Genomic DNA, 24,695 nt, shown 5'->3' with positions numbered 1-24,695 from the left:
TATAATTCTACCATTTCCACCTAATAAAAGACCAGTGCCACTGTCAGTATTTCTCTTGTTCCCAAGATATTTTAACTTTTTCCTATTGCTTTTAGTTCTCTTAGCCACGGTTTTCTTCTAGTGCTCTTTTGCTTCCCTCAATTATAATTCACTGCAAGGAATACATAACCAAAATTATAATTTTTTTTGTATATCCTTTTTTAAACAAATAAAACTCACTTCCCTCTAAGCAGCTGTTTCTGTTTCAATCTGCATAGACTTCTTACCCACTTTTTGAGCATCTAGTCGAATGTTCTTAAACAGTTGTCCCAGTTGACTGGGAGAAATCACTGTTTTCTGCTTCATGAAACTTTTATTTTAATTTTAATATTAAATCTTTGTGTTCTAACAGGCATAGTTATTCTATAAATTGGAGAAAGTGTCGAAATCAACTGGATAAAGTTGAACAAGGAGAAGTGTGAAAAGCTGCACTTGGGCCAGAACAGGTGTATGCACAAATACAAATTTGTGCATACAAATGTCTTCATCAGCGACTTGGGCGTGGGAGTGAAATGTACTCTGTCCAAGTTTGCAGATGACACAAAGCTATGGGGAGAAGTGGACACGCCGGAGGGCAGGGAACAGCTGCAGGCAGACCTGGATAGGCTGGACAAGTGGGCAGAAAACAACAGGATGCAGTTCAACAAGGAGAAATGCAAAGTGCTGCACCTAGGGAGGAAAAATGTCCAGCATACCTACAGCCTAGGGAATGACCTGCTGGGTGGCACAGAGGTGGAAAGGGATCTTGGAGTCCTAGTGGACTCCAAGATGAACATGAGTCGGCAGTGTGATGAAGCCATCAGAGAAGCCAATGGCACTTTATCGTGCATCAGCAGATGCATGACAAATAGGTCCAAGGAGGTGATACTTCCCCTCTATAGGGCGTTGGTCAGACCGCAATTGGAGTACTGCGTGCAATTCTGGGCGCCACACTTCAAGAAGGATGTGGATAACCTGGAGAGGGTACAGCGAAGGGCAACTCGTATGGTCAAGGGCCTGCAGACCAAGCCCTACGAGGAGAGACTAGAGAAACTGGACCTTTTCAGCCTCCGCAAGAGAAGGTTGAGAGGCGACCTTGTGGCTGCCTATAAGTTCATCACGGGGGCACAGAAGGGAATTGGTGAGGATTTATTCACCAAGGCGCCCCCGGGGGTTACAAGAAACAATGGCCACAAGCTAGTAGAGAGCAGATTTAGACTGGACATAAGGAAGAACTTCTTCACAGTTCGAGTGGCCAAGGTCTGGAACAGGCTCCCAAGGGAGGTGGTGCTCTCCCCTACCCTGGGGGTCTTCAAGAGGAGGTTAGATGAGTAACTAGCTGGGGTCATCTAGACCCAGCACTCTTTCCTGCTTATGCAGGGGGTCGGACTTGATGATCTATTGAGGTCCCTTCCGACCCTAACATCTATGAATCTATGAAATTGGGGAAGAACTGGTTAGGCTGCAATACTGCAGAAAAGGACCTAGGTGTCACAGCAGACAAACTGAATATGAGATAACACTGCATTCTTGTTGCAAAAAAGGCCAGCAGCCTACTGGGCTATATTAACAGGAATTTCATTTGCAAAGTAAGGGAAGTGATTCTTTTGCTTTATACAACACTGGGGAGGCGTTACCTCTAGTATTTTGTCCTATTCTGGGCCCCTCACTTCAAGCAATAAGTGGACAAACTAGAAAGAGTCCAGCAGAGAGCAACAAAAATGATCAGATGCCTGAAAAACATAAAACTTATGACCAGGGATCCTTGAAATCAATTTCCCACGGAAAACCTCAGAATTTACCTTTTTGCGACACCCCACCACCACTGGCTGCAAAGCCCTGACAACCCTACACTTTGCCTGGGATCAGCGAGAGGCAAAAACTGCATTTCTGCCACAGTTTTTGCCTCTCACCAATTAGTGGTGAGGCATGGAGCCACCAGGGCCCTGCTGCCAATCACCAGCACAGGGAGGGTACAGTAAGAAGAGTGGGAATAAAGGCACCACTGCCCTATGTACTTCTGCCACAGTTTTAGTAAATGCCTACGTATTTCATTTTCCTTGCAGAAAAATGCATTTTTATAAGGGGCGTGCGAAATGAGCCATATTTAATTTGGATTCGGCCAGAATCGGGGACAGTGATTCGATTAGTTGATTCAGATCACTGTCCCTGATTCGATTCAGTTAAATTTGAATCTGAAGATTCGATGCTGGTTCGGAGAATCAGCGATTCAGCCACAGACACAGCTTCAAATGTTTTTTCTACATACCTCAAAGTACAAGGCATGGCTGGTGTACGCTGCGATGCTGGGGTGGATGGAGCGTCCCACAAGAGCATGGGGGGTTCCCCAGTGTGCTTGGCAGCAGACCTGGAGTGGACCAGAAGTACTTCCGGTCCACTTCCGGGATCGCTGCCAAGTGCACGGGGGACTCCCCCGCACACCCTCTGCTCAGTTATCGGCCGTGGTGGGGACCCCAGGTGCCCCCCCAGACCCAGAAGGCACCAGTTGCCAAGCTGGGACGATGTGGGGGGGCACTCTGTGTGCTCCCCGGCAGACCTAGAAGTGGACCGGAAGTGCTTCTGGTTCACTTCCAGGTCTGCTACCAAGTGCGCTGGGGCACCCCCCATGCTCCTGTGGGACGCTCCATCTGCCCCACCACTGCAGCATTCACAAGCCGCCTGGTACCTTGAGGTATGTAGAAAAAACATTTAAAGCTGTGCCTATGTCTGATTCGTCAAATCTTTCTGAATCAATTCAGAGGGTTCCAATTTGATTTGGAGAAATTAAAAAGGTCTCCTGATTCAATTCAGACTCAGAGATTCGGCCACCGAATTGGGCCAAAACTCCATCGAATTAAATCAGGAGCCAAAGCTTTGCACAGCCCTAATTTTTATGGGTTATTTTCCCCCAGAGATGTTTGCTTTTTTTTTCCCCCGTGGAAAACTAGGATCCCCGCTTATGATTTATGAAAGAACTAGGATTATTTAGTATAGCGAAGAGAATGCTTGAGAGGGAGGGAAGGGATGATAACAGGCTTCAAATACCTGGAGGATGTTTAAAGAGGATGATGATAGACTAGTGACACCCAACTCATCAGGCCTTGTGGCCAAAGGAATGGCACAGGCCAGTCCACAGGCCTGGCCTGGTGCATGGCGTCTTATCATGTAGCTCCCGGGCCTCTCCACAGATCCAAATTTTGTATGAGAAAGAGCCCTGGCAGTGTTGTTTGCCATTGGTCTGCGAGCTGCAGCAATTAATGCTGCCACCACTTCCCTGCTGCCAGCTTTCTCAGATCCATAGAGAGCCCTTCAGACGAGATGACTGAGCTCCACGGGCTGAATCTTGGCAACCCTGCAACAGATCATTCACTGTGACTGCAGGGGCTGGAAAAGGAGAAATAGTTTTAAATTGCAGCAGGGGAAATTTTAGTTTAGATCATGAAGCTCTCTCTCACCATGACTGTTTAAGTATTAAAGCAAGCTACCAACAGGGAGTGTGGAATCTCCATCCCAGGACATTTTTAAGAGCAGGTCAAGCAAACACTTGAGTGAGATGGCTTAATCAGGGCTGATCCTGCCTTGAGGAGGGAGGAGACCAGATAATCTCCTGAGGTCCTTATTTTTCCTTCTGATTCTATGAAAATTCAATGATTTTTTTTCTTTATTAGGAGGCTGAAAGCCATCCCACCCAATCTCACCTGCATTTGGCCCAAAGCTAAGCCCATCCAAAATAAAAGGCAGGTGTGCACATGGAACCTTAAAGTTTTTCATTTTCTATATCCCTGAACACATCCATTACTTTTCACTTACTGCCAGCCAAAAGGTAACAAAGGCACCCTCACCAACGAAAGATTAAAAAGATAAATAACAGCAGCTAAGAAGCCGCTACATCTTCATTCACAAGCACTAATGAGTCAGGCAGCAATGTACTGCATCACTTTTGTATATAGGGAACTGAGGCTCTGAGGGATGATACAAGTTGTCTGATTTCACAAATTAAGCACTCGGCAAAATAGCAAAACGATTCCACAGAATCCCTACGCAGGTGGGCAAAATACAGCATACAGGCCGGATCCAACCTGAGGTGCAATTCTATCTGGCCCATGGTAGGCCTTCGATGCTGCTCAGCCCAGACATGGGGGGCAGGTGGTCTCACCACCCCTGGCCACAGAGGTGTCGGCTGGCACAGCCTGCTGTGTCCCCACGTATGACTCAGGCACACGCAAGTACATGCCTCGCCACCGCCAGACTCTGGCACCCCAGGCCCATCCACCCCACACCCACTACTGGAGGAGCCAGACAATTAAGCTTGCAGGAGCAAGCAGTTAGGCAGGTGGGGTCTCCATGGAGACAGGCCTCGGACCCCTGCAGGCAGATGGGACGGAGGCGCAGGTGGGTGGGGAGCAGCATCCAGGACCACGACAGGCGGGGATCATGGGCAGTGACAGCGCAGGGCTGGAGCTTGGGGCAGAGCTGCAATCCACCCTGGGCACATTCCCGGGCCAGGCACCAGTTCTGCAGGGAACTGCAGGGCAGGGAACCGATGCCCAGAGCAGGGACACGAGGAAAGGAACACAGCTCTGCCCTGGGCCCCAGCCCCATGCTGTCACCACCCCGCAATCCTGGCCCTGACCACCCGCAGCCCCATCCCATCCACCTGGCCTACGGCACCCTGCCCAAGGGGGTCCAGGCCAGTCTCCATAGAGATCCCACCTGCCTGCTTCATCGGGTGCCCCAGTGGTGGGTGCGGGGCACCTGGGCCCAGGGCCAGATAAGATAAACTAGCATCTCCCTGGGCTTCCCCCCTTCCCACCACTGTGTAAACAACTGTGGGGGGGCCAGCAGGATCAGCATCCCCACCTCCAAAAGCCCACCAAAACTCCTCAACCCACTCTCCAGTCCAAATAATTGCCCATCCCTGCCCTATCCCCAGTTCAGTTCTTCACTCATAAAGTCATTTTTTCCTCCATCCCTCGTCAGAAGAAAAAAATCCAGAAAGCATAGATACATACTCTAGGTTTTTGAAAGAGATGCAAGTAATAAACTCGTATGGCTAAACTTGTTTACTTTACCTTCAAGATCTATCAGACAGGACGGATCACCAATAGGGATGGTTCAGAGGATACATCTAATGACTCTCTAGACAAAACCCAATATTCAACATAAGAAAAAAAAGTGCCCAATTCTAGGAAAAACTAAGTGTCCCTGCCTAACCCAGGGAGAAACTAATCCTGGGGCCCTACTACGTAGTAAGGAACTCCTCCCTTCCAGATCTTTGTGGTGCACGACCACATTCACCATCCAGCCTCTCTCCTTTACATGGATACATGAAACATCTCACAACTGTTCTGTACTGCAAATCCTTCCTCTGTACAGACATCTATGTTTTTTAAACTATCCATTAAAGAATTAAAATGATCAAAAGTGCAGCTTGAAGGTTACTTCTCTAAGATTATAGGGATGATCTTAACTTGCAACTGTTTGAGTACTACTCAACCTCAGCAAGAGGGATTATTTTTGCATGCGTCTTTCCCCTATGCTGTTTCACTTTACAAAAATCTAAGGCAGTAAACCAAATGCATGCATACGGCATTTCTATTAGACTTCAGCTAGCAGGATTTAATACAAGGGAACTGTGGATGGCTAAAATGAGAGAAATCACTGCTGCTCCAGTTCTGTTGGGGGGTTTTTCCAGAGGACAAAGTCTCTAGTCAACAGGGTGTTTGTGCTGCTGTAAGCAACTAACTTAAACCCACCAAACAAGGACATTTACAGTCAAGGCTGATGTAGTACTTAAATCAACCCACAACACTGAGATATTACAGTTCTGAAACCACATGATAAAGGGCTATAAGAGACACAACAGAGAGAGTTTAAAACAGCGTGGGAGTCATAACTTTCAATGTCCTTGTTTTTACGGATGCAAGTCAAACTCCTTAATATAATCTGGTGCCTTAAATGAAGGGTCACCGCATTCAATAGGTTGTAGCCTGTCACGTGGAGAAAAGAAATTGTTAAGGAGTATTCTAAATACACAGACAATATGGTGAAAAGAGAACTAAGTGGGGGCAATGAGAGAGAGTTAGTAAAAAGGAAACAAGAATATGATTATTTCTCTTGTGCCATAGGAATCCAAATTACAAATTTACTTTGCTTATTTAAATCTATAGCTTGCACTATCCAAAAGGCTCAGAATGGCTAATTTAGACAGTGCTACAGGTATAAGGACAACAGAAGTTGAAGGAGGGTAAAAAAGCAGATTCAACAAAAGGTTATGCATGTATCTTAACTGACTTATTACTTGTATTTAAAGCTGTGTTGCATTGAATTTTTTTTCCCTGGGGAAAGCTTGAAGAAACAGCAGCACTGATGGGAGAAAAGAAAGAGCAGCTGACGGGTGGTGATAGCGGAGCAATGAAAGGAGAAAGAGGCAAGAGCAAGGAGGAGGGTAGTACTCGTGAGAAAGGGAAAGTTTGGGGCAAGGCAAGCAGGGGAGCAGAGAGAGTCAGAAGAACATCGGAGTAAATAACATTAAGTAGAAGACAAGTAATAAACGTAAAGCTTAAGATGAAAGGATACAAGGAAGAGAAAGTCAGAGAATGCAGAAAGAAGAGTTTCAGTGTAAAACACTACTGCAGGAAACACTTTTTTCCTCTAAACTGGTTTTGTCATGCAGGTGTTAGAGAAAAGTCTGTTGAAAGGTACTCCATGCTATGACAGAGAAAGAGTCACCATATTTATGCTGTCTGAAAAAACATGATCAAATGTAGGAACCGGGTGGCATGAGAGACCTTACAGACTGCACGCATGTTCTATCTGCTCACAGTGACTTTGAGTAAGTAAGTCCACTTCCTGTTAATACTGTGTAGAAGTCGGGTTTATTCCTATGAAAGCAGTATCGAAAATATAACATACACGAATAACTCTATCGCATGTCCACAAACCAAACGAGGTCTTAATTGTGCCAAGCTAAAAATTATTTATCTTCAAATATATTTGAGAGTATATGCCTCTTAATCTGTGGTACTATTAAAGTCAGTGTGTACACAATAAAATTTTCATTTGACAGAACTGAATGCATTACTTCTCTCTGTATCTAACATTTTAAGACACTGTTAGACCTCCCCCCGACAAATACTTGAAGAAGAGCTGTGCATCTTGAGTAGTAAAGAAATATCAGATCTAAAATTTATGTTCAATTCAAATTTGCAAAAAAGTTGATTACTTTCAGTTAACATTTTAGTTGCATTTAACTTTGAAGTCAGTTATTCAAATCCCTCCAAATATATTTTGCAGTATTTCCAAGCTGATTTTCTTAAAGCAAAATTTTACTCAGTAATTTATTTATGCTGTTGCACAAAACTTTAACAGAACTTTTAAACTCTACCAAGAAGAGCTAAGGAAGATACAGGATTGGGTAAGCCAGGGTACTGTCAACAGGACATAGAGGATTTATACACAGAGGTTGGAAGTTAGAATTCAGTACTAGCTAAGTACATAGATAGGACACAGGACTGAAAGGGACCGCCTAGGTCATCAGCTCTAACTCCTTACCACCAGGGTTGAGAGAAATCTGAGGGACCAGTACATCCTGGCAGGGTCCCCCTCCTCCTATTCTGGAAACAGAACATAGAAAGTGATCTGATTTTGAGGGACCCCAATGCCTGGTGACCCAATATAACTGTAACCCCAATCCCCACTTCTCACAGGTTGTGCTTACTACTGCAAATACACGTCAGTATCTTCTTCACAAACTGACAGGGCTCCATCCTAAACTCCTGCCCCCCGTACTCCCATCTGCAACGACAAACATTTACCCTCTGAGGGGTATTCTGGGACCTCCATGAAAGGTGTTTGGTGACCTCAGGGATGTTCCAGCGGGTCACGAAAGCTGCTGTCCACACCACCGATGTTAACAGGAAACCTTAGTGGAGAGGCAGAGGTTTGAACAGCCCTCCAGAGCCAGTTCTCGTCTCAAAAAAGTTCCCCGGAAGCTGAATCCATCCTGCATCAGTGCTACGGTAGGGTGGTAAGGTGGCAAAGTACTTACTGGAGGTGCCATGCTGTACTTGTCCTGTGGATGAACAGACATCAGCCTCTGGGGCTTTCAATTCAATACAACTGACAAAAAGTTAACAAGCAAATACGCTTTTTCAAGCAACAGTGGGGACTGGATCACGTTTTGTTTCTTGTTCCAGAACAGCTGTACATCAGTTTAAATCTTTCAGTAACTTTACTGACTTCTTGGCTTAAATGGGCATGACTAAGGTCAGAATTTATGATCTGTTTTATTTTTCTAAATCAATTTTTAAATTCTTTCATAATATCTTGAGATGAGCTTTTGCAGAAATAACTGTCCTTATTTCACAAGCCAAAATATATCCATGCATTTTCCTCATTTGAAAAACCACCACTGATTCATGCTACTTTTCCCCTCCTGTGATAACATTACAAGTATGTATTCTAGATGAAGTATGTTTGAAAACCTTGGCAAGTCTATTATTTCAGGCATGGCTTTGTTTTACTATTTTTAGTATTTAAACAGAAATATTTTATAAAGATATAGTATCCAAGCTTGTGCACATGAGTAATGTTTGTACAAGGCTTACCAATATATATAAAAGGCAATAATAATAATGAGTATGTATACTATTGTGGACTTATATTGACTCTAAATGAAAAATCAAAACAGTCAGAACTGATCCACAGGAACAAAACAAGCACAGGAAGATGACAATGATTAATAGAGAAGGACCACAACAAAAGATCCTAGTATTACTAATATACTTGATAGAGCCATTTGTAGTTTAAAGGCAGAAAAGAAATACGTTCTTTGCACAAATATAAGAACTTAAAACAACCCAAATCACTACAAAACAAAAAATGCATACCTCCTTCTACAGTTTTCAACTGCTGAATGGCAATACTATCAGAAATCTTACTTACCACAGTATAATCTTTCCATATAGGATTCTCAAGCACAAACTGTTTCTTCTGTAACACAGTATTTTATATGCAGATATTGTTCTTAACATCCAAATACTTAGCTGATGCTTAATATTTTCCCAAGATTTATAAAACAAATAAAGTGGTATTTTTTCCTTGTGAGCTCATCATGATCTACAGTGAAGCTAGTGGAGCTCTTTTGTCTCCCTTCACTCAAAAGTCAGGCAGTGCAAACAAAAGGCATCCATCACTAAGTCCATTAGCTTCAGCTGACGAGACAATTCTAGGCTGCCAGATGGGTAAACGTATTTTTCTAAATCTAGCAACAGCCACAATAAATCCTAAAACAAGAAAAGCCGCAGCAATCAGCTTTTTTGAATTGCTTACTCTCTTATTTTAGTGTGCTGCTTATCCCACCATTCTGTTTGCACAAGGCACCAATACCTTCTCATCCCATTCACTTTTTAAAAAATGAGGATAAAGTGTACAGCAAAATCAGTGAACTTCACAACATCAAGAAAAAGGAAAACCTGAGTCATGCTAATAACGGAGAAAGACAACATTAAAGGCTTGCCAGTGATAAGCTATTCATGTTGGAAAGTAAAACAAATAAAAAAAAAAAAAATCAAGTCTTTATTTCAAGATCTGACTATGATCTAGTCATCAGGCATACTGCACATTGGTTGCTATGTCTTACTCGCAAAAGTAACAATACTCTTTACCCTTCTATACAACACTGACGCTGTTCACTAAGTAACAAACTGAAAAAATACTAACCTCAATGCACTCCTTTTTTCCTACCCTTCTGTAATTTAGAGCATTATGAAGGCCTCCCTCCTGAATTCATATCATTATACACCATTATAAAAATTAATTCAGGTTAAACATAAAGCATAAATGTGTAAGATCTTTTTAAACAATAATCAATTAGTTTAAAGGAAAAAACAGTAATCTGAATCACATTTTATCTTTATTTTCTGTAGATTATCAATGCAAAAAGATTTTAAATATACACTTTCAGCATAAACTCTTTCAAAATATGGTCAAAGTTTTATGTGTATGTAGGTATAAAGTTAAATATATATTTGAAACAGTTGAGATATTCTGGCCTAACATTTAACTAATGTTGAAGTATGGAAATATTTCAAGGGCTTTTCAACACATACTTATACTAGTATATGTGACATAGCATACATGTCTTATATTTTAACTTGAGCCATACAGTCTACTGGTGCTGTTAAAATATATGTTGTCATTCTGCACATTAAAACTTTTTGATACAACCCAAACGAAGTTTTAGAATGCATCTGCTAAAGACATTATGTCATAGGACTGGAGTTAAATAGTTCCTTCCTCTTTCCATTGATCTCTTCTCACTCCATTTAGGATAGTATTACCAAGTTTTAGGCACCAAACTATGAAAAAATATATGTAAACTGGTGCAAGTTCAAAGATCCAAAAATAAAAATGTTGGGTCCTATAAGTGATAGAGATTTCCTATTCCTACCCTCCTCGCCCAGAGAGTCAGACTTTGTTAAGGTGCTTGTTCATCTCTTTGTTCTTCATCTTGAATCATAAAGCAATGGCAAAAGTCCATGGCTACATCTAGACCAGCAGTAGGCAACCTTTTCCAGCTGTGGGCCAGAACAACCCACACTTCAGGTTAGAGGCATACGAGCGCTAGGATCTGCCCCCAGTCAGTGCTTCTTCCCGCAGTGGCACAGGGAGAGTGCCTGCAGCTAAAGAGCCCTGGTGCTGAGTCCCTGTGTCCACGGGCCAGATCCAACCTGTGGGCTGGGCCACTGATTGCTGACTCCCGCTCTAAACAGTATTACAAAGATACCAATGTTAGCTCTAAATTAACAGATATTAAGACCTATACCAACGATTCTCAACCAGGATCCGGGGTGGTGAGCAAACATGATTGAGAAGATAAACCCAGAGATCTCAAATAGGAATCCACAATGTCAAAAGCAGGCTGACCTGCTGAGGCCTGAGTTCTTTCCAACAGAAGAAACTGTTCTATTACCTTTCTGTTGCCAAAAACTGAGTGAAAACTAAGAGCTAGCATTTTCTGAGGGTTCTTCACGTCTACAGTGGAAACATTCTCTTTAACAGGAAAGACATGGAAAGAAAGGACAACTAGTAAGAAAAAGAAAACTGTCTGGTCCCAAAGCAAGGGGTGAGACAAAGCACAGCTATCAAAGACTTCCTTCATTGGCCTTATGCTGATCTACACAGAACGAGACGACTCTGGTTTTTTTTTTACTCCAGTTTCAAAATTCACATGTTATATACTTTTAGTTTGTTAAACAGAAAAATATCTCTATTTCCATGGATTTTTTTTATAATCAGCAAACCCACCTTAGACCCCACATTATATTATGAAAAACAGACACAGCTACTGTTTTGGATCCTTCTCGAAAATTAAACTTCTGAAAGTGTGTGAAACTATTACTACTGTTTTAATCCTGATTCAGGAGAAACACCCCCTTCACAAACAAACATATGCAGAAAAAGGACCACATCCCAAAGTACTTGCAACCTATGTATTTAGATCAGAAAAGATACTGGGAGTAGTCTGTATATCATGACAGAGATCCACAGTATTGTTTTCTATTACCCAGCTGTCACAAAAGCAAAGTTTCAGCATTCGCAACACAGCACAAAAAGAAACTTATTTTCACATCCATTTGTAGACGTTAGGTAATGTCAATAGGTTTAGTAATAATATACAGTTCTCAAACTCTCAAGTCTGCACAGTAATTACATACTGTTACAAAGTCATTACAAACTGCAGTTTTGAAGCTGTATATGCTCACTGACATAGCAAATCTGACTCATTCACCAAAGCCCTTTTCCAAAATGCTATTTTAAATACTGAAACTTTTCAAGTTTTTCTATTTTCTCAAATCTGACCTACACCAAGGAGATCTATTTCTAAAATTCTCTTAGAAGTATATTATTTGGCTATTTAATAAAAGGAATTCATAGCAAGAAAACTCAGGAAAAAAGTCACAAAGAAATATGGGTCACCTTTAAAACATCAAGTAATTTATGTTGTATTCAGTCTTTCAAGATTCAGCCTGGCAGAAGTCAGCTCATACTCAGTTTCTCAAGGAAGCAGGCAAATTGTAGCCCAGCTACAAATAGGATCATTTTGTTACTATAAATTTGGTTCCATTATTCAGTTCCCCTTTGGTGCAGGCCAACAGCACCGATCATATCTCCTCCTAAATTGCTGGGTACTCAGAGTGGAGCCAACAGACTACCATATATTTTGACACCCTTAGGCCAATGTGGTTCTCCTCTTCTGGGAGCCTGAGATGACATTTTGCAGATAAAAGAAAACAGACAAGCAACCTTCATTCCATCTCACAGCGAGCTTAAAGTTAACATACTGTGATCTGAATGCCCCATCAGCTGATCTAAGTGAAAGACAAAACTCCCAGCTAAGCAATAGTTCTTTCCATATCTGATCCAAACAGCAGTCCTCCGTCAAATCAAGTTTACAGATCTTGCATCATGACAGAGATCAGAGACTTTTTAAAAGGCAACACTTGCTTAATATATCAAAACCATGAAGCTTAAGCAAAAAAGCAAACAGAAGCCTTATTAGTAAAGCTAATCTCAGTTTAAGAATAAGGACAAGAACTCTTAGTACTTTGACAGTTTATTTTCATCTTATGAACTCTTTAAAAATAATACCTGTTGTGTAATAATAATCACACAACACTCATAGAAATTTATAGGCTCCAGGATAAAATGTTATCATCCATACTTAACAGATCATGTAAAAATAAAATGTTAACAGATCCTGGAACAAAATGCTACTTAACCTAAGTGAGTAAATGTTTTTAATACTGAACTAAATACCGGAAAAGAAATTCTATAACCGTCTTAAATTTCTGAAGTACATCGAAATTTTGCTGAAATGCTAACCTTTGCTGAAAAGTCTAACTGTGTGTCACAGCTATTGATGGACATGCTAGAGAATTTACTAATATATTTTCTAAATGTGAACATGAACAACATACTGTTCTCATGTAATCAACCTGCTTGCTCACCACGGCAGCTTGTTCTTATTACCCCCTTGTACTGCACGGAAAATATTAACTGACCAACTTAGTCACCCACAATGTTAATGTTAACTTTCATTAAAAAAAAAAAATTAAAAAAAAAAAATATATATATATATTACTTCCAGAAACCAAACCTCTTTCATTCTTTACAAGTACAGGCTAGGAGAACAATTTACTTTCACTTTTAAATGACTACATTAGCTCCAGAATTTAAAAACAGCAATATACAAATCAGTATCTTATTTGCAGCCAATATAGATATTACATCACAAATTAACAGAAATACTCTCTAAAGGATGCAACACTACAGAAAACCGAACATTTATTACCAGCTATACAAACATAGAGCACCAGAAGTCTTTTAGCATTCATGGGCTAGGAACACCCTTCTATTTTACAAGGGAATTTTTTATTCTTCTTTCTAATGAAGAGAGTCAAGATAGCTACTAATACATACCATTATTTGCACAATTCAAAAATCCAAAAACCTGCATTTTTCCACTGTGAAATATAAAACCCCTGAAGAGAAAGTGTATTTGGATCCGTTTCCTTGTCCCTGCACTGCTCACATCCCGGGCTCAACTTCCCTCCCTCCCTCCCTCAAATCTTTAAAACACTAGAGAGCTCTCAAATTTCTTACAGGCAAATCAAAACATGCCCTCACTTCAGAAAACATTTTACGCAACTTTAATGATAAGAAGGCATACTGTGAATCCAAAAAAAAAAGCAAGCCCCCAAACAGCTCGTAAGGGAACGGTTTTAGGCTTTCATTAAAAGGCTTGCTTATCCTCAAGAGATCACATCACCCGCACAAGAAGTATTACTTTTTCAGAGGACTGGAGATGTAAACGGAAGATTAACTGATGGTAGAAGTTTTTCAAATTTCTGTATCACTCTTCACTTCAGACAAGGGTCAGCCTGGTAAAAATGAGACTTTTACAAGATCTGTGGAAGCCATTCATTCATTCTTGAGTTTATGCTCCTATTATTCAGTTCCCTGAAGTGTACAGAAACCCTCTTGTTACAACAAACAAAGCAAACCAAAAACCACTATTATGGTTAATATTCAGCACTTTCAACATAGCCCTATTTTCATATGAGGATGTCTTTCTGAAAACTTCCAGTCCTGTGCATAGTTTTCCACAGGGAAGGGAGCTTCAACACAAAGATGAATTAAAGTTGAGTTCATGCTGGTCAGCATTTTTCTAGAGATACAGAAACAAGACGCACGCATTTTATAGCTCGGATACAATTTTGAGAATAAAAGATACTATTTTGTTCAAACAGCTTGGAGCACCACTGTAAGTAGGCCTTAAAGAACAGTGAGCCCCTTTTTACCAACTGAAAAAGGTTCACTGCTTCTGCATTTTCCCTATTACTTCCAAACCAAGACCCATTAAAAAACAACCAACCAACTAGCATTAACAAAAACATGATGGGCTCAAAGTGAAGTCAAAATCCCAACAGTAACTAGCTTGGTCATTTTGTAGAATTAATTCTTACTGCTTTCTGAACTGATATATTGATGTATCACAGTCTTATCCTCTATTCTTAAGCAGAATCTTCCATTGACTTTAGCTCTATCTAACACACATTTTCTTATAATTAACAATGTTTTACTGGAAAAGTTAATGCAACCCCATTACAGTGGCATTACATAGCCCTTATGGTTTACAGCTTTATGTACAGAATTAATGTAGCATCTGCTAGCAACTCCTTTCTATTCTACTCCGGTTCTCATGTAGGTTGAACCAGAGTACCATACACACGTCATGAACTCACCTGCCCACCATTCTAGTCATGTGACTCCCTTCTCCCTTTTCTCTCCAAGGGAAAATTATGGGAAGGTTTTGTGGTGTTTTAATTTATAACATGATTGCTATGCTACATGCGTTATAGAAAGCATGGTCAAATCTTTACACTTGAATCAAAAAGTACCATGTTTGATCACTGAACCCTCCCCGCTGTCCCCCACCCCCATGAGTGTTATGTTCTAAAATGACTTTAAAATGGAGCAGACAATCCTGGTTTTGTCCTAAAAATAGGTGTCTAATTGGTGTGACATTTCACACAGAATATTTCTATGCCCTGTATTTTCTAGGTAAGTTTTTATTTGGTTTTTCTCTTCATAAATAATTAACAGGAAGCCTCTGAACTTGAGACTGATTTTTTTCTTAGAAGTCCTATTTTTTCATTGCTGATTGACACCTATGTAAAAACCAGTAGAGAAAAGATTTGCTGTACTGGAGACCTCTCAAAAATGTTAAGTTTAAGGCTGTTTGTTGTCATCATTTAAAAAACAGCCACAAATCTGCATGTGCACTGAAACCAGGCTGATGAGAAGAGGGGACATGTATGCCTGACGGGCCAATCTCGGGATGGAGTGTGCAAACCTGAGGAGGTTGTTGCTGGAGGAGGGCAGGGCTGAGAGCTGGCACAACTAAACCAGATGGGCGTACGAGGAGTGACCTAGGTTCAGCAATAAGGTGTCTAGGGGTATGGCACAGTAGGGAGAATTCAAACCTAAATAAGATCCTCTGCACGTGAACCTTAGTGAAGAGCTATACATTTGTTGGATATAAACCTCTCTCTGTGTTAGAATAACGTGGGGTGGCTGATGGATAAAAGGCTCCTCTGCAGCACTCCCACACCCCCAATATACCAGTACAAAGGATAGCATAGCAATGGGGAACTGGAGGAATTGCTGGCAGTGTCAGATTTCCAGGCCTTGCAACTCCACCTTAATTATTATTTTTTTAAAAGGTCCTGAGACTTACCTCTAAGGAAAGTATTATATGTGGTTCAGAGGGGAAAAAAGGTGGGAAGTTAGATTTCACTGACCATATACTTTCACATTTCTAAAGGAAAAAAAATTCAGTTTACAAACAGATGATGATCTAAAACTATATATATATAGTTTTAGATCATCTTCTGTTTGTAAACTGAATTTTTATATATATTGCACAGAGAGAGAGAGAGTGTGTGTGTGCACGCGCCTCTAAGGTAAAAGATGTCCAAGTAACAGTCAGCAAAAACTGAACACAAGGCTAACCAAATTCTTTAGATTAAAATAACTATGATAAGGTATCTTCAAGGCTCCTGCTAAGTGTTCATTTACTATGACAATGACCTAAACGATTCTAGAAATTGGAAGAAATGCTTGTACTGGGAATCAAAAATGGTGTTTTGATTGGTTAATGCTGAGACAATGAGGCTGTCGCCCCTTCCTGGAGACTGAGCAAGCTCTACACAAACAATGGGAGAAGAGGAAACAAGTGGAATGAAACCATTCTGCCACTCATCTCTTGGGACCCACCATGACACAGCTGAGCCTTCATCATCCTAGTCCTGAAAGGAGCCTTAAGCAAATCAGATCAGAACAAGGGAACTGATATAACCACTGCCAGCAGCTGATCAGACTCTGGGCACTGCGCACTACAGGCAAAGAAAGAAAAAGAAAAACAAAGCAGAGACAGAAGCTGCTTCTTCCTCCTTTTTGCTGTTATTCTCTCACCATTTTTAAGTCTGCCTTCTGCATGAAAAAAAATCAAACATCAACAGCAGCAACTTAAGGTCAGTTATGATGATCTGTAACATTCCCTAAAAAAAGAGCGTCAGGAGGGTTTCTCCATAACCCTTCCTATAAGCTTACTAGAAAGGGAACAGGATATTATTAACTCAGACTTTCATTTTAAGAGTTAAAACTTCTTAAGTGTTTTCCTCCTTTTTCTGGATCATTAAAGACAGATTTTAAAACAATGAATTTATTAACAATCTCCTTCAGGGGCCCAAGACACCCTTTGGCACAAAACAGATTCTGATGAAGATACTTATGAAAAGTGACTATAAACTAACTTCCCATATTTTCTCGAATCCAAGGAAAAATGAAAAAACAGGGCAGGAAGGTTCTGCAGCAGGATCTCCAACTCCAACCCCAACCTGGGGGAGCCGCATAGTGAGAGCGAAGGCAGCCCGCAGAGAGCCTGCACAGTGCACAGCCCAGGGGCAGCATGAGGGAAGGTGATGGTGGTACGGGGATGGTACAGGGACGGAAGACTGCAAATGAAGGGTGTCAGGGGAGACTGCACACTACAGGGTGGGAGAAGCACAGGAGGGACTGCACAGACATAGGAGTTTCTGTGACTCTGGTCCAACCTGGGGCTGGGGCTTGAACTGCTGCTGCCGCCTCTTCTGCCTGACCAGGCCTGGAGTCACCACATGTTGTGAAGCCAGAGTCACTGCATAGGGTAAGTGACAGAGGAGGGAGGTGGGGGGCAGGACAGGTGTCAAGGGGAGGCAAGTAGCCATGAGACAGGCCCCAGAGTGGGGGTGAGACAACTGGGAAGGTGGGGGGGCATAGGGCAGGCTGCCTACCTCTACCCGTGCTGCTTTTTCTGCTGGTTGTCCACCCAACACTGCTTCCCCCCTCACAGTGGTGGTGGGGATGAATTGAAGATGACCTTGCAATCATTAGCTTCTACACATGAATAATTGTAACTAATTTATAACTTTCCATGTATAGAATCTAATTATTGGGGGGGTTGTTTTAAATTCAAAGTTGTCTGGGATTTAGGTAAATACAGTATTCAGCTGTGTGGCGGCGAAGCGCCCCCACAGGCGAGTGAGGGGGAGAAGAGGGGACCCACAGACCCCAGACCCCGAGAGCAAGCCCCCAGGAGGGCATACATACCGGCAGAGGGGCAGCGGGAGGAAGAGCCGCAGCCGCGGCTGCAGCCGCGCGAGCCGCCATTACGCCGGCTCTGGCAACAGCTGTTCACCACGCGGCGAACAGCTGAGCCAATCCCAGCGGCCGGAGTGGCCGCTGCGGGAGGATTCAAAAACGCCGACAGGACAGGGAAAGAGAGAGAGCCGGGGGAGAGAGTACGGGTGCGCGGCCCGTGCTGCAGGCTCTCACACGGAGCGTCGAGGACCCCGCCTGCGGGTCTCAAGCAAGCAGTATAGGGAGGAGTGGGATGCCTTTCGCCAGCAGCCAGGCAAGAGGCAATCAGAGAAGAGAGTGCACGCCGAGGCACTCTCTCTGCTGCGTTCTGAAGCGGCAGCCGCACAGGAAGCAGGGGAGCGCCCTGCAGACGGGAGGAAAGGGGAGATAGCGGAGGCCCCAGGAGGGGGCTGGAACCAGGGGAAGCAACCACCAGCTCCCCCTGGTCCAGAGGAGTGTTATCTATAAAGGAGGAGAAAGGAGAAACCCCTCTCTGCAGGAGAGGGGAACGACCGAGAACCGGGGAACCAGGCAGAGGCCATCATACTGGGCCTGGCAACACCTGAAGGACATCGCCCGGCGGCTGGCGTGTGGACGGGGTGTAGGGGAGGCGGAGCCCCGTGGATCACTGCGTCCGATAACCATGAGTACCACCGCCTATTGGGAGGCCCCACCCAGGATAAAGAGCTCCACTGGAGACCCCTCCGAAGGTAACTGAGTACATCCAAGGCATGGCAGGCGAGTTAAGGGGAGGGGCCACACCCCGATAGGTCAGACGGAGCGAGGCGCAGGCTCCACAAGCTGGAATCTACCTCTCATACTGTTTCTTAATTTCTTCAAATATTTTTAAATCAGCAAATGATACTTGATCTGAGCCTACAAGAAGCTATACACTGTGACAAAACACAGGGATTGGCTTTACATGGCAAAAAAAGTCAAGCAGAAGTTTCATAGTCTATCGGATTTCTAGGGATCTATTTGAAAGAGATAGCAGGAGCTGATGCATAGATACCGACTTTCATTTTTGCTCGGGGGGGAGGGGAGGGAAGAGGAGGGAAGGGGGCTACAATGATGGAAAGTTTTACGCATTTCAGGTGACAGCCCTCCTCCCAAGGGGGGCCAGGGCCCTCATGCACCCACATCCTCAGTGCCTCCGAGCTGACATTCTGAGCAAGAAACATAACTGAAAACTCACAAAATCTAATCCTGACTTTCTGCATAGACTTGGAGAGATAATCCTACCTATCTAAATATTTATCTGTATTGCAATTTTTTTAATTAGCCTTCATTTGCATATAATTTTGGAGATGTCAAGCATTGCCCAAATGATAAGTATTATTAAATTTTCATTCTAGGAAGAGCACACACCAACTGCTGAAACTTCCTTAGCCTGTCGAAGGGTTTTTGAACCCGAAAGCTTGCTTAATAACTATTCTCCAACTATTTGGGTTGGTCTAATAAAAGATATCAAATTCACCCAAGGAACCTTGTCTGCCTATGTCCTTAGACCAACACGGCTACAACCTACACCCCTGCAAGTATTATTAAACACTTTCTCAAACTTACTGGCAAAAATAATGATAAATCATTGCCAAGTTAACTAAAATCCATTTTCTCAGCCACAACAATTCCATTCTAACAGTTTCCCAGGGAACAAAACCTAGTATACCTTTCAGGTCCCTCCCTCTCTGTGCTTTGTTATATCAAGTGCAATGCCACCTCTCAGTGGCAGTGGTGTTCCTTTATGCTACAATGTTGTTCCCACCATCTAGCAGAGGGATGGCAGCATTCCAGCATGGGTGAAGCAATAATAGATAGCAACCTTGGTAGAAAGTTTTGTGATCCCTTCTGGGTAAAGAGTGCTGTTTTAATTTAGCTAAAACATTTATTTCATGCACAGACAAAAGGGGTGTAATCTGCAAAGCAGGGGTGTCAAGCTTACCTGGCCCCGTAAGTAGCACCGGGCCAGTCTGGGGCCGGATCAGGTCCACACACTGCCCAACAACCCCTACCCCCTCCATGCTGGATCCAGAGCAACAGGGCCCATCCCAGCTGGTCAGGACCCATATGCAGTGCAGGCCCTGGGATGCATGCCACAGATGGTGCCCACTGTAGCCAGTTCGGGACCCACACTACACGAGGCCCATCCTGGCTGGTCTAGAATCCGTGCTGCACATAGCACCTGCTCCAGCCGGTCCATAATCTGCAGAGCAGTCCTGGACTAGACAGGGAGGGAGGAAAAATGGTCACTACATGCAGCACAGATCCCAGACCACCCGAAGTGGGTGCTGTGGGACCACCTGGAGAGGGTGCACAGGTAGCACAAATCCTGAAGCAGGCACCACATGTGGCACATGCCACAGGCCCTGCACACGGGGCCAGTCCAGCAGCATGTGCATCAACTCAGGCCCAGGGGGAACCAACAGGGGCCAGGCAAAGGGGCTCCACAGGCCAGTTCTGGCCGTGGGCCATATCCTTACCACCCCTACTGTATAGAAAGCTGATTCCGTTCACCTCAATTAACGACTAAGTTGCACTTATACAGGAGTTTCCATGCAAAGAACTCAAAGCTAAAAAATGTTGTTCTGATGTTCACTTAAACTGGGCACAGGCAAAGTACTGGATGACAGCTACTAATGAAAAAAAGGCTAAAAGAAACACAAAATAGTAAGTGGATTTTTCAGCCATTCTAGTACATCAGGGTATTTTTAAACTACACTACCTCTGTTTGTAATCTACTGTATTTTTTGAGGGCTGGGATCAATGAATGGGACATGAGCTAATCAGTGCCATACACCAGGATTTCTCTCTGCTTTGTTAAAGGGACTTGTAAAGCTAAACCCAGGCACATGAAAGCTTATCCTTTAATAACATCATTCAGACCAGCATATTTAAGGGTCTGTCAACATTTTTATTACCTACAGACTCAGAACTTTATAACTCAGTTGGAACCTTTCACACTAGCAATCACCAGGTGCCAAACATATAACAAAAATGAAAGCTTGGGGTTTTTTTTTTAACATTTTCTGCAAAAGCGCAATTGCCGAGTAACTCACTAGTTCAGAAAGATATTTGTGGAAACAGAGGCTTACATTCTGCGCTTAGAGTATAAAAGCTGTCATTAAGAAAAGCAAGTTGTATATACCTAGAAGAAAATTAGTTCCACCTCCTTTACGTAGGCCACTAGAATAATTTATTTATGTTTTGTTTTAATTAACATTTTTAAGGGATGTATTGGCATTTAAAATATGAGACATTCTGTTACAATAAAAGCTTAAAAGTGTACAGGAGCAACTCAGTCACCATTTACAGAATCAGGCTGTTCAAGAGACAAGCTTAGTAATCGTTGTTGCCTTTTTGTTTTGTGATCAAGGAGAGCCATCATTATTACTATGGCTTTTGCCATGGCCTCACAGTAGCTAGAAGACCTGACCAGAAGGAAGACAATATTAACAAACAATGGTTTTTGCTACCTAATGCTTACTATCCTGGAATCTCTGGTAAACTATGCTCCTTAAATTCGGAAAGCACTTTATCTCCTCAAAGACTCGGTACTAAGATCCACTCAGTTCTGAGTCTTTGCTGGATAACGCAAGTGCTAAGAGGTACCTATATTCATTTTTAGAAAACAGAGACAGTGCCTCTCATTCTTAGGAGAAACTCTCTTTTGCTTTGATGCCCAGAAAACAAAACGGTTAGACCACTGCTGACCTATTGCATCCTACTGCTTCCTTGTACTTCCCCCATCTGCTGAGTCACACACCGTCTCGCATCTTATATTTGGATGGTACATTTCTTGGGGCAGGGACAGCCTTTTTGTTGTGTTCACACAATGGCATATGCCATACATTTTTATTTAAGGCACAAGGCAAACCAGTCACAAAGATGTTCCACATATAATGTTTTAGCATGCCATAAACCAGTTGAATGGATGGCTTGTTATAGTTTAAGATGTGCTTCAAACATTAACTGCGCCATAAATTCAATGTCTGCCAGAGCCCCATGCATCAAACCATGAGGTCTAGGTCTGTGACTAGGGCTTTTCAATGCTATAGTAATACAAGTGATAACGGTAAAAATGACTGAGAGCCTTGAGTACCAGTCTAAGTCTATACACCAAACACTGAAGTCTTTATTATGCAAACACTTACGGACATGCTTAGCTTTTCACAAAGGGATTATTCCTTTTATCTTTTTCCATTTGAACTGATCAACACGCATGCAAAAGCTTAAACATATATGCATGTAACTTCTTTAGCTTTGGTGAAGACAGTTTTTTGGGGCCAACTATGTTTTTTCAAATTGTAATGCAGCAAGGTACAGGGGTTAACACCTTGAAACTTGGAAAAATAAGGAAGTGGCATGAAGTGAATCATTTGAAAGCCTTCAATATAGAATCTAATCTAAAAGGCAGTATTTCCTGTAGTATGATGCCCCTAATATCATAAGGATGCATTACTTCTACCACAAAAAGGAAAATATGTGACATTCACTGAACCATGGACACCACTGCTTGAATGATCTCTTCCCTTGGTTTTCATACTTTATTCTTGCCAGAAGGGGTAAAGAAGCAAAAAACTACATATAGACATGCATCTTTAGGCACCTATGGAAGGGACCGAACCCTAGCCTCATCAGTGTGTAGGAAGGAAACCATGGTGGAGGAAACCATGAGCCATAGTCTAAGGCAGCAAGGCTCACACTGCTGCTTCTGAGCCACAAGTGACTCTTCTATGTACCACTGCAGCTCTTTACAGAAAAGGTTATCAAAGTGCCTTTTTCTCATATGCGTTTCCTATACTCATGAATAATGCAGCATCTGTGCTATCTATCGCTATCAGTCACGGTACAAGCACTACGTTTTCCAGTAGCAAAATACTGGAAAGCAAACAGCATTGGAACCATTACTGACTAACCAGCCAGGATTTATTACCGTACTCCCACATGTTTTCTGAATCCTGTATCATGCTTCCTGAATATCAGCCTTTATTTCAAAGAAAGAACGTCTTGTATCCAACTGACATCCCAATGAGTAAGAATGAGATACCCCTCAGTGTTTCTATAACTTATTGTACATGCTTGCCAAAACAGTATGTTTGAATACTTGGACATCTATTTGCTATTGCTTAGAAACCAGAATATACCAGTACATAAATTTAGTAAACACTAAAGAGACTTACCCCTTTTTGAGACATTCCCCTGTTTGACTGTGCACGTTTTTTTTTTTTTGAACTACTGTATGTTTCCCACAACTGACCTAGTGATGTATGTTCTTGAGACTCTTTGATTAGCACTGACTGCTCATATGGCTCCTGAGCCAGGCTGGACAAGAATCACTGGTTTTAGGGCTAACCTCCCAGCCCTGGCTCACAGGCAGGCAAGGGAAGCACTATAACCTGGGAGCTCACTACATTTAGCTGAGCTGACTTAGCTCAGTTTAAAAAAACTGAGTTTTGCTCTAAGGTGAAAGTGAGAAAAAGTGGTCATGCCGATCCAAATAACTAGGGCAGGAAGCTCTGGAGAAATATATGAGCCACTTGATACAGGTTATACTTTCTGAACTTCAATTTCTTGCTTATACATAGAAGCACAGGACTGGAAGGCACCTACCATTAAGCCATTAAGTCCTGTCACAAGCTTTCACTGGGAACCAGGGGCATCTATACACATACTCCTGGATGGAGGGGGAGGCACTTTAATTAGAACAACTACTGCAGTGTCACGTATATTCAGCATCCCACGCTTCGAAAAGGTGACAGGTCACTTGAACTAAAGCTCATCAAACAGCACCCCAGACACCATTTTGAAGCACGGGAACATGGAATAGATGTGACAGAGGCTGCTGGAGTGCATTAACATGCTTCAGCAGACTTGACTAATTAGCAGGCACTGGAGCAGATGTCTGGCACACGTATAGGTGCCTCAGTGGTCCAAAAGCATGCCCTGAGGCACTGGTCTCCAACCTTTTTATGGTGAAGATCACTTTTTGGCACCCCAGGATCTACGTCCCCCCACCCCGCTGCCTGCCGTTATGTGAGTTTAGGAATGAGTTTAGCAAGGCTTGAACTCGTATGCTTGGAGCCATGAAGTGACACAGTCTAACACCACGCTACTGCAATTTTAAGGGGATGGTACTAAATACTGGCAAACAAACAGAACTAATCCCAAATTCCTCCAGTCCCCAAAATTCCTATTGAAGCAAACCGACTTCTCTATGTCAGTGACTCTCAAAGACAGTGCTGCAGCACCCTGGAATATCCTCCCAAAGGTGCCACAGAGCACAGTGCAAGATTAGCAGTTAGGTGTGCAAACACAATCTACAAGATAAACCCAGAGATTTCACATACGAATCCATAGTGTTAAAACATTTTCACCTCTTGTGGGTCTTTCCGATGTCTCTGAAACAAAAGAATTGCTGCTTTTTCCACAGTCAAAAAACAAGTGAACAGTGGGTGCTGGCATTCTCTCAAGGGTGCCTTCACTCTGAAGAGAGATGTCTTGAGTCTAACAAGGTTGAGAACCACTGCTTTATGCCCACCAACAAATCAAGAAAATGCTACATGTAAACTGCATCTCTCTTGCAATCTTTGCTTACTTGTTAGTGCTGTATTTTATAACACTGCCATTCGTGGTGTTTAGTAATGCAAGGTGCTCACTGAGCACCTGGGGGCAAGGGTGTGGTGAGGGGAACACCATTCTGCTTCCCCCATTCAGCAGCTTCCCCTCTCCCCTGCCCACAACACACAGTGCAGCATTGCACTGCCCAGCTCCTGTGGCTAGGCAGAGACCATATAAAAGGTCCAGGGAGGGGAGAAGGAAGCACTGACCATCCCCCAGGAGCACTGGGGAGGGGAAAAGGGAGCACACCACTCCATTTGCTCCACTCATACCCCAGGTATACTGATCAGTGGGTGTGGCACGGCCCTGCC

At 42.8% G+C, this 24,695-nt stretch overlaps 1 protein-coding gene across 6 annotated transcripts in view; it reads right to left on the bottom strand.

Annotated features, from left to right (window-relative positions):
* The window catches only part of PTK2 (protein tyrosine kinase 2), a 336,960-nt gene that overhangs the window by 286,787 nt on the left and 25,478 nt on the right, over positions 1-24,695 (bottom strand). Inside the window, exon 1 of one of the 6 annotated variants that reach the window (XM_059723706.1) lies at positions 13,504-13,578. The exons of 4 other annotated variants lie outside the window; for them this stretch is intronic. In XM_059723706.1, coding sequence (XP_059579689.1) covers positions 13,504-13,540 — 37 coding nt within the window. In that variant the 5' untranslated portion in view covers positions 13,541-13,578. Of the gene's footprint in view, positions 1-13,503; positions 13,579-24,695 lie in introns of those variants that run through there. One more of the 6 variants, XM_059723701.1, reaches the window with a different exon arrangement.

Source organism: Alligator mississippiensis, chromosome 3 (assembly GCF_030867095.1).
Source record: "Alligator mississippiensis isolate rAllMis1 chromosome 3, rAllMis1, whole genome shotgun sequence".
Taxonomy (NCBI): Eukaryota; Metazoa; Chordata; order Crocodylia; family Alligatoridae; genus Alligator; species Alligator mississippiensis.
Note: the sequence above shows the minus strand (reverse complement) of the source record. Positions and strands in the feature narration are given on the sequence as shown.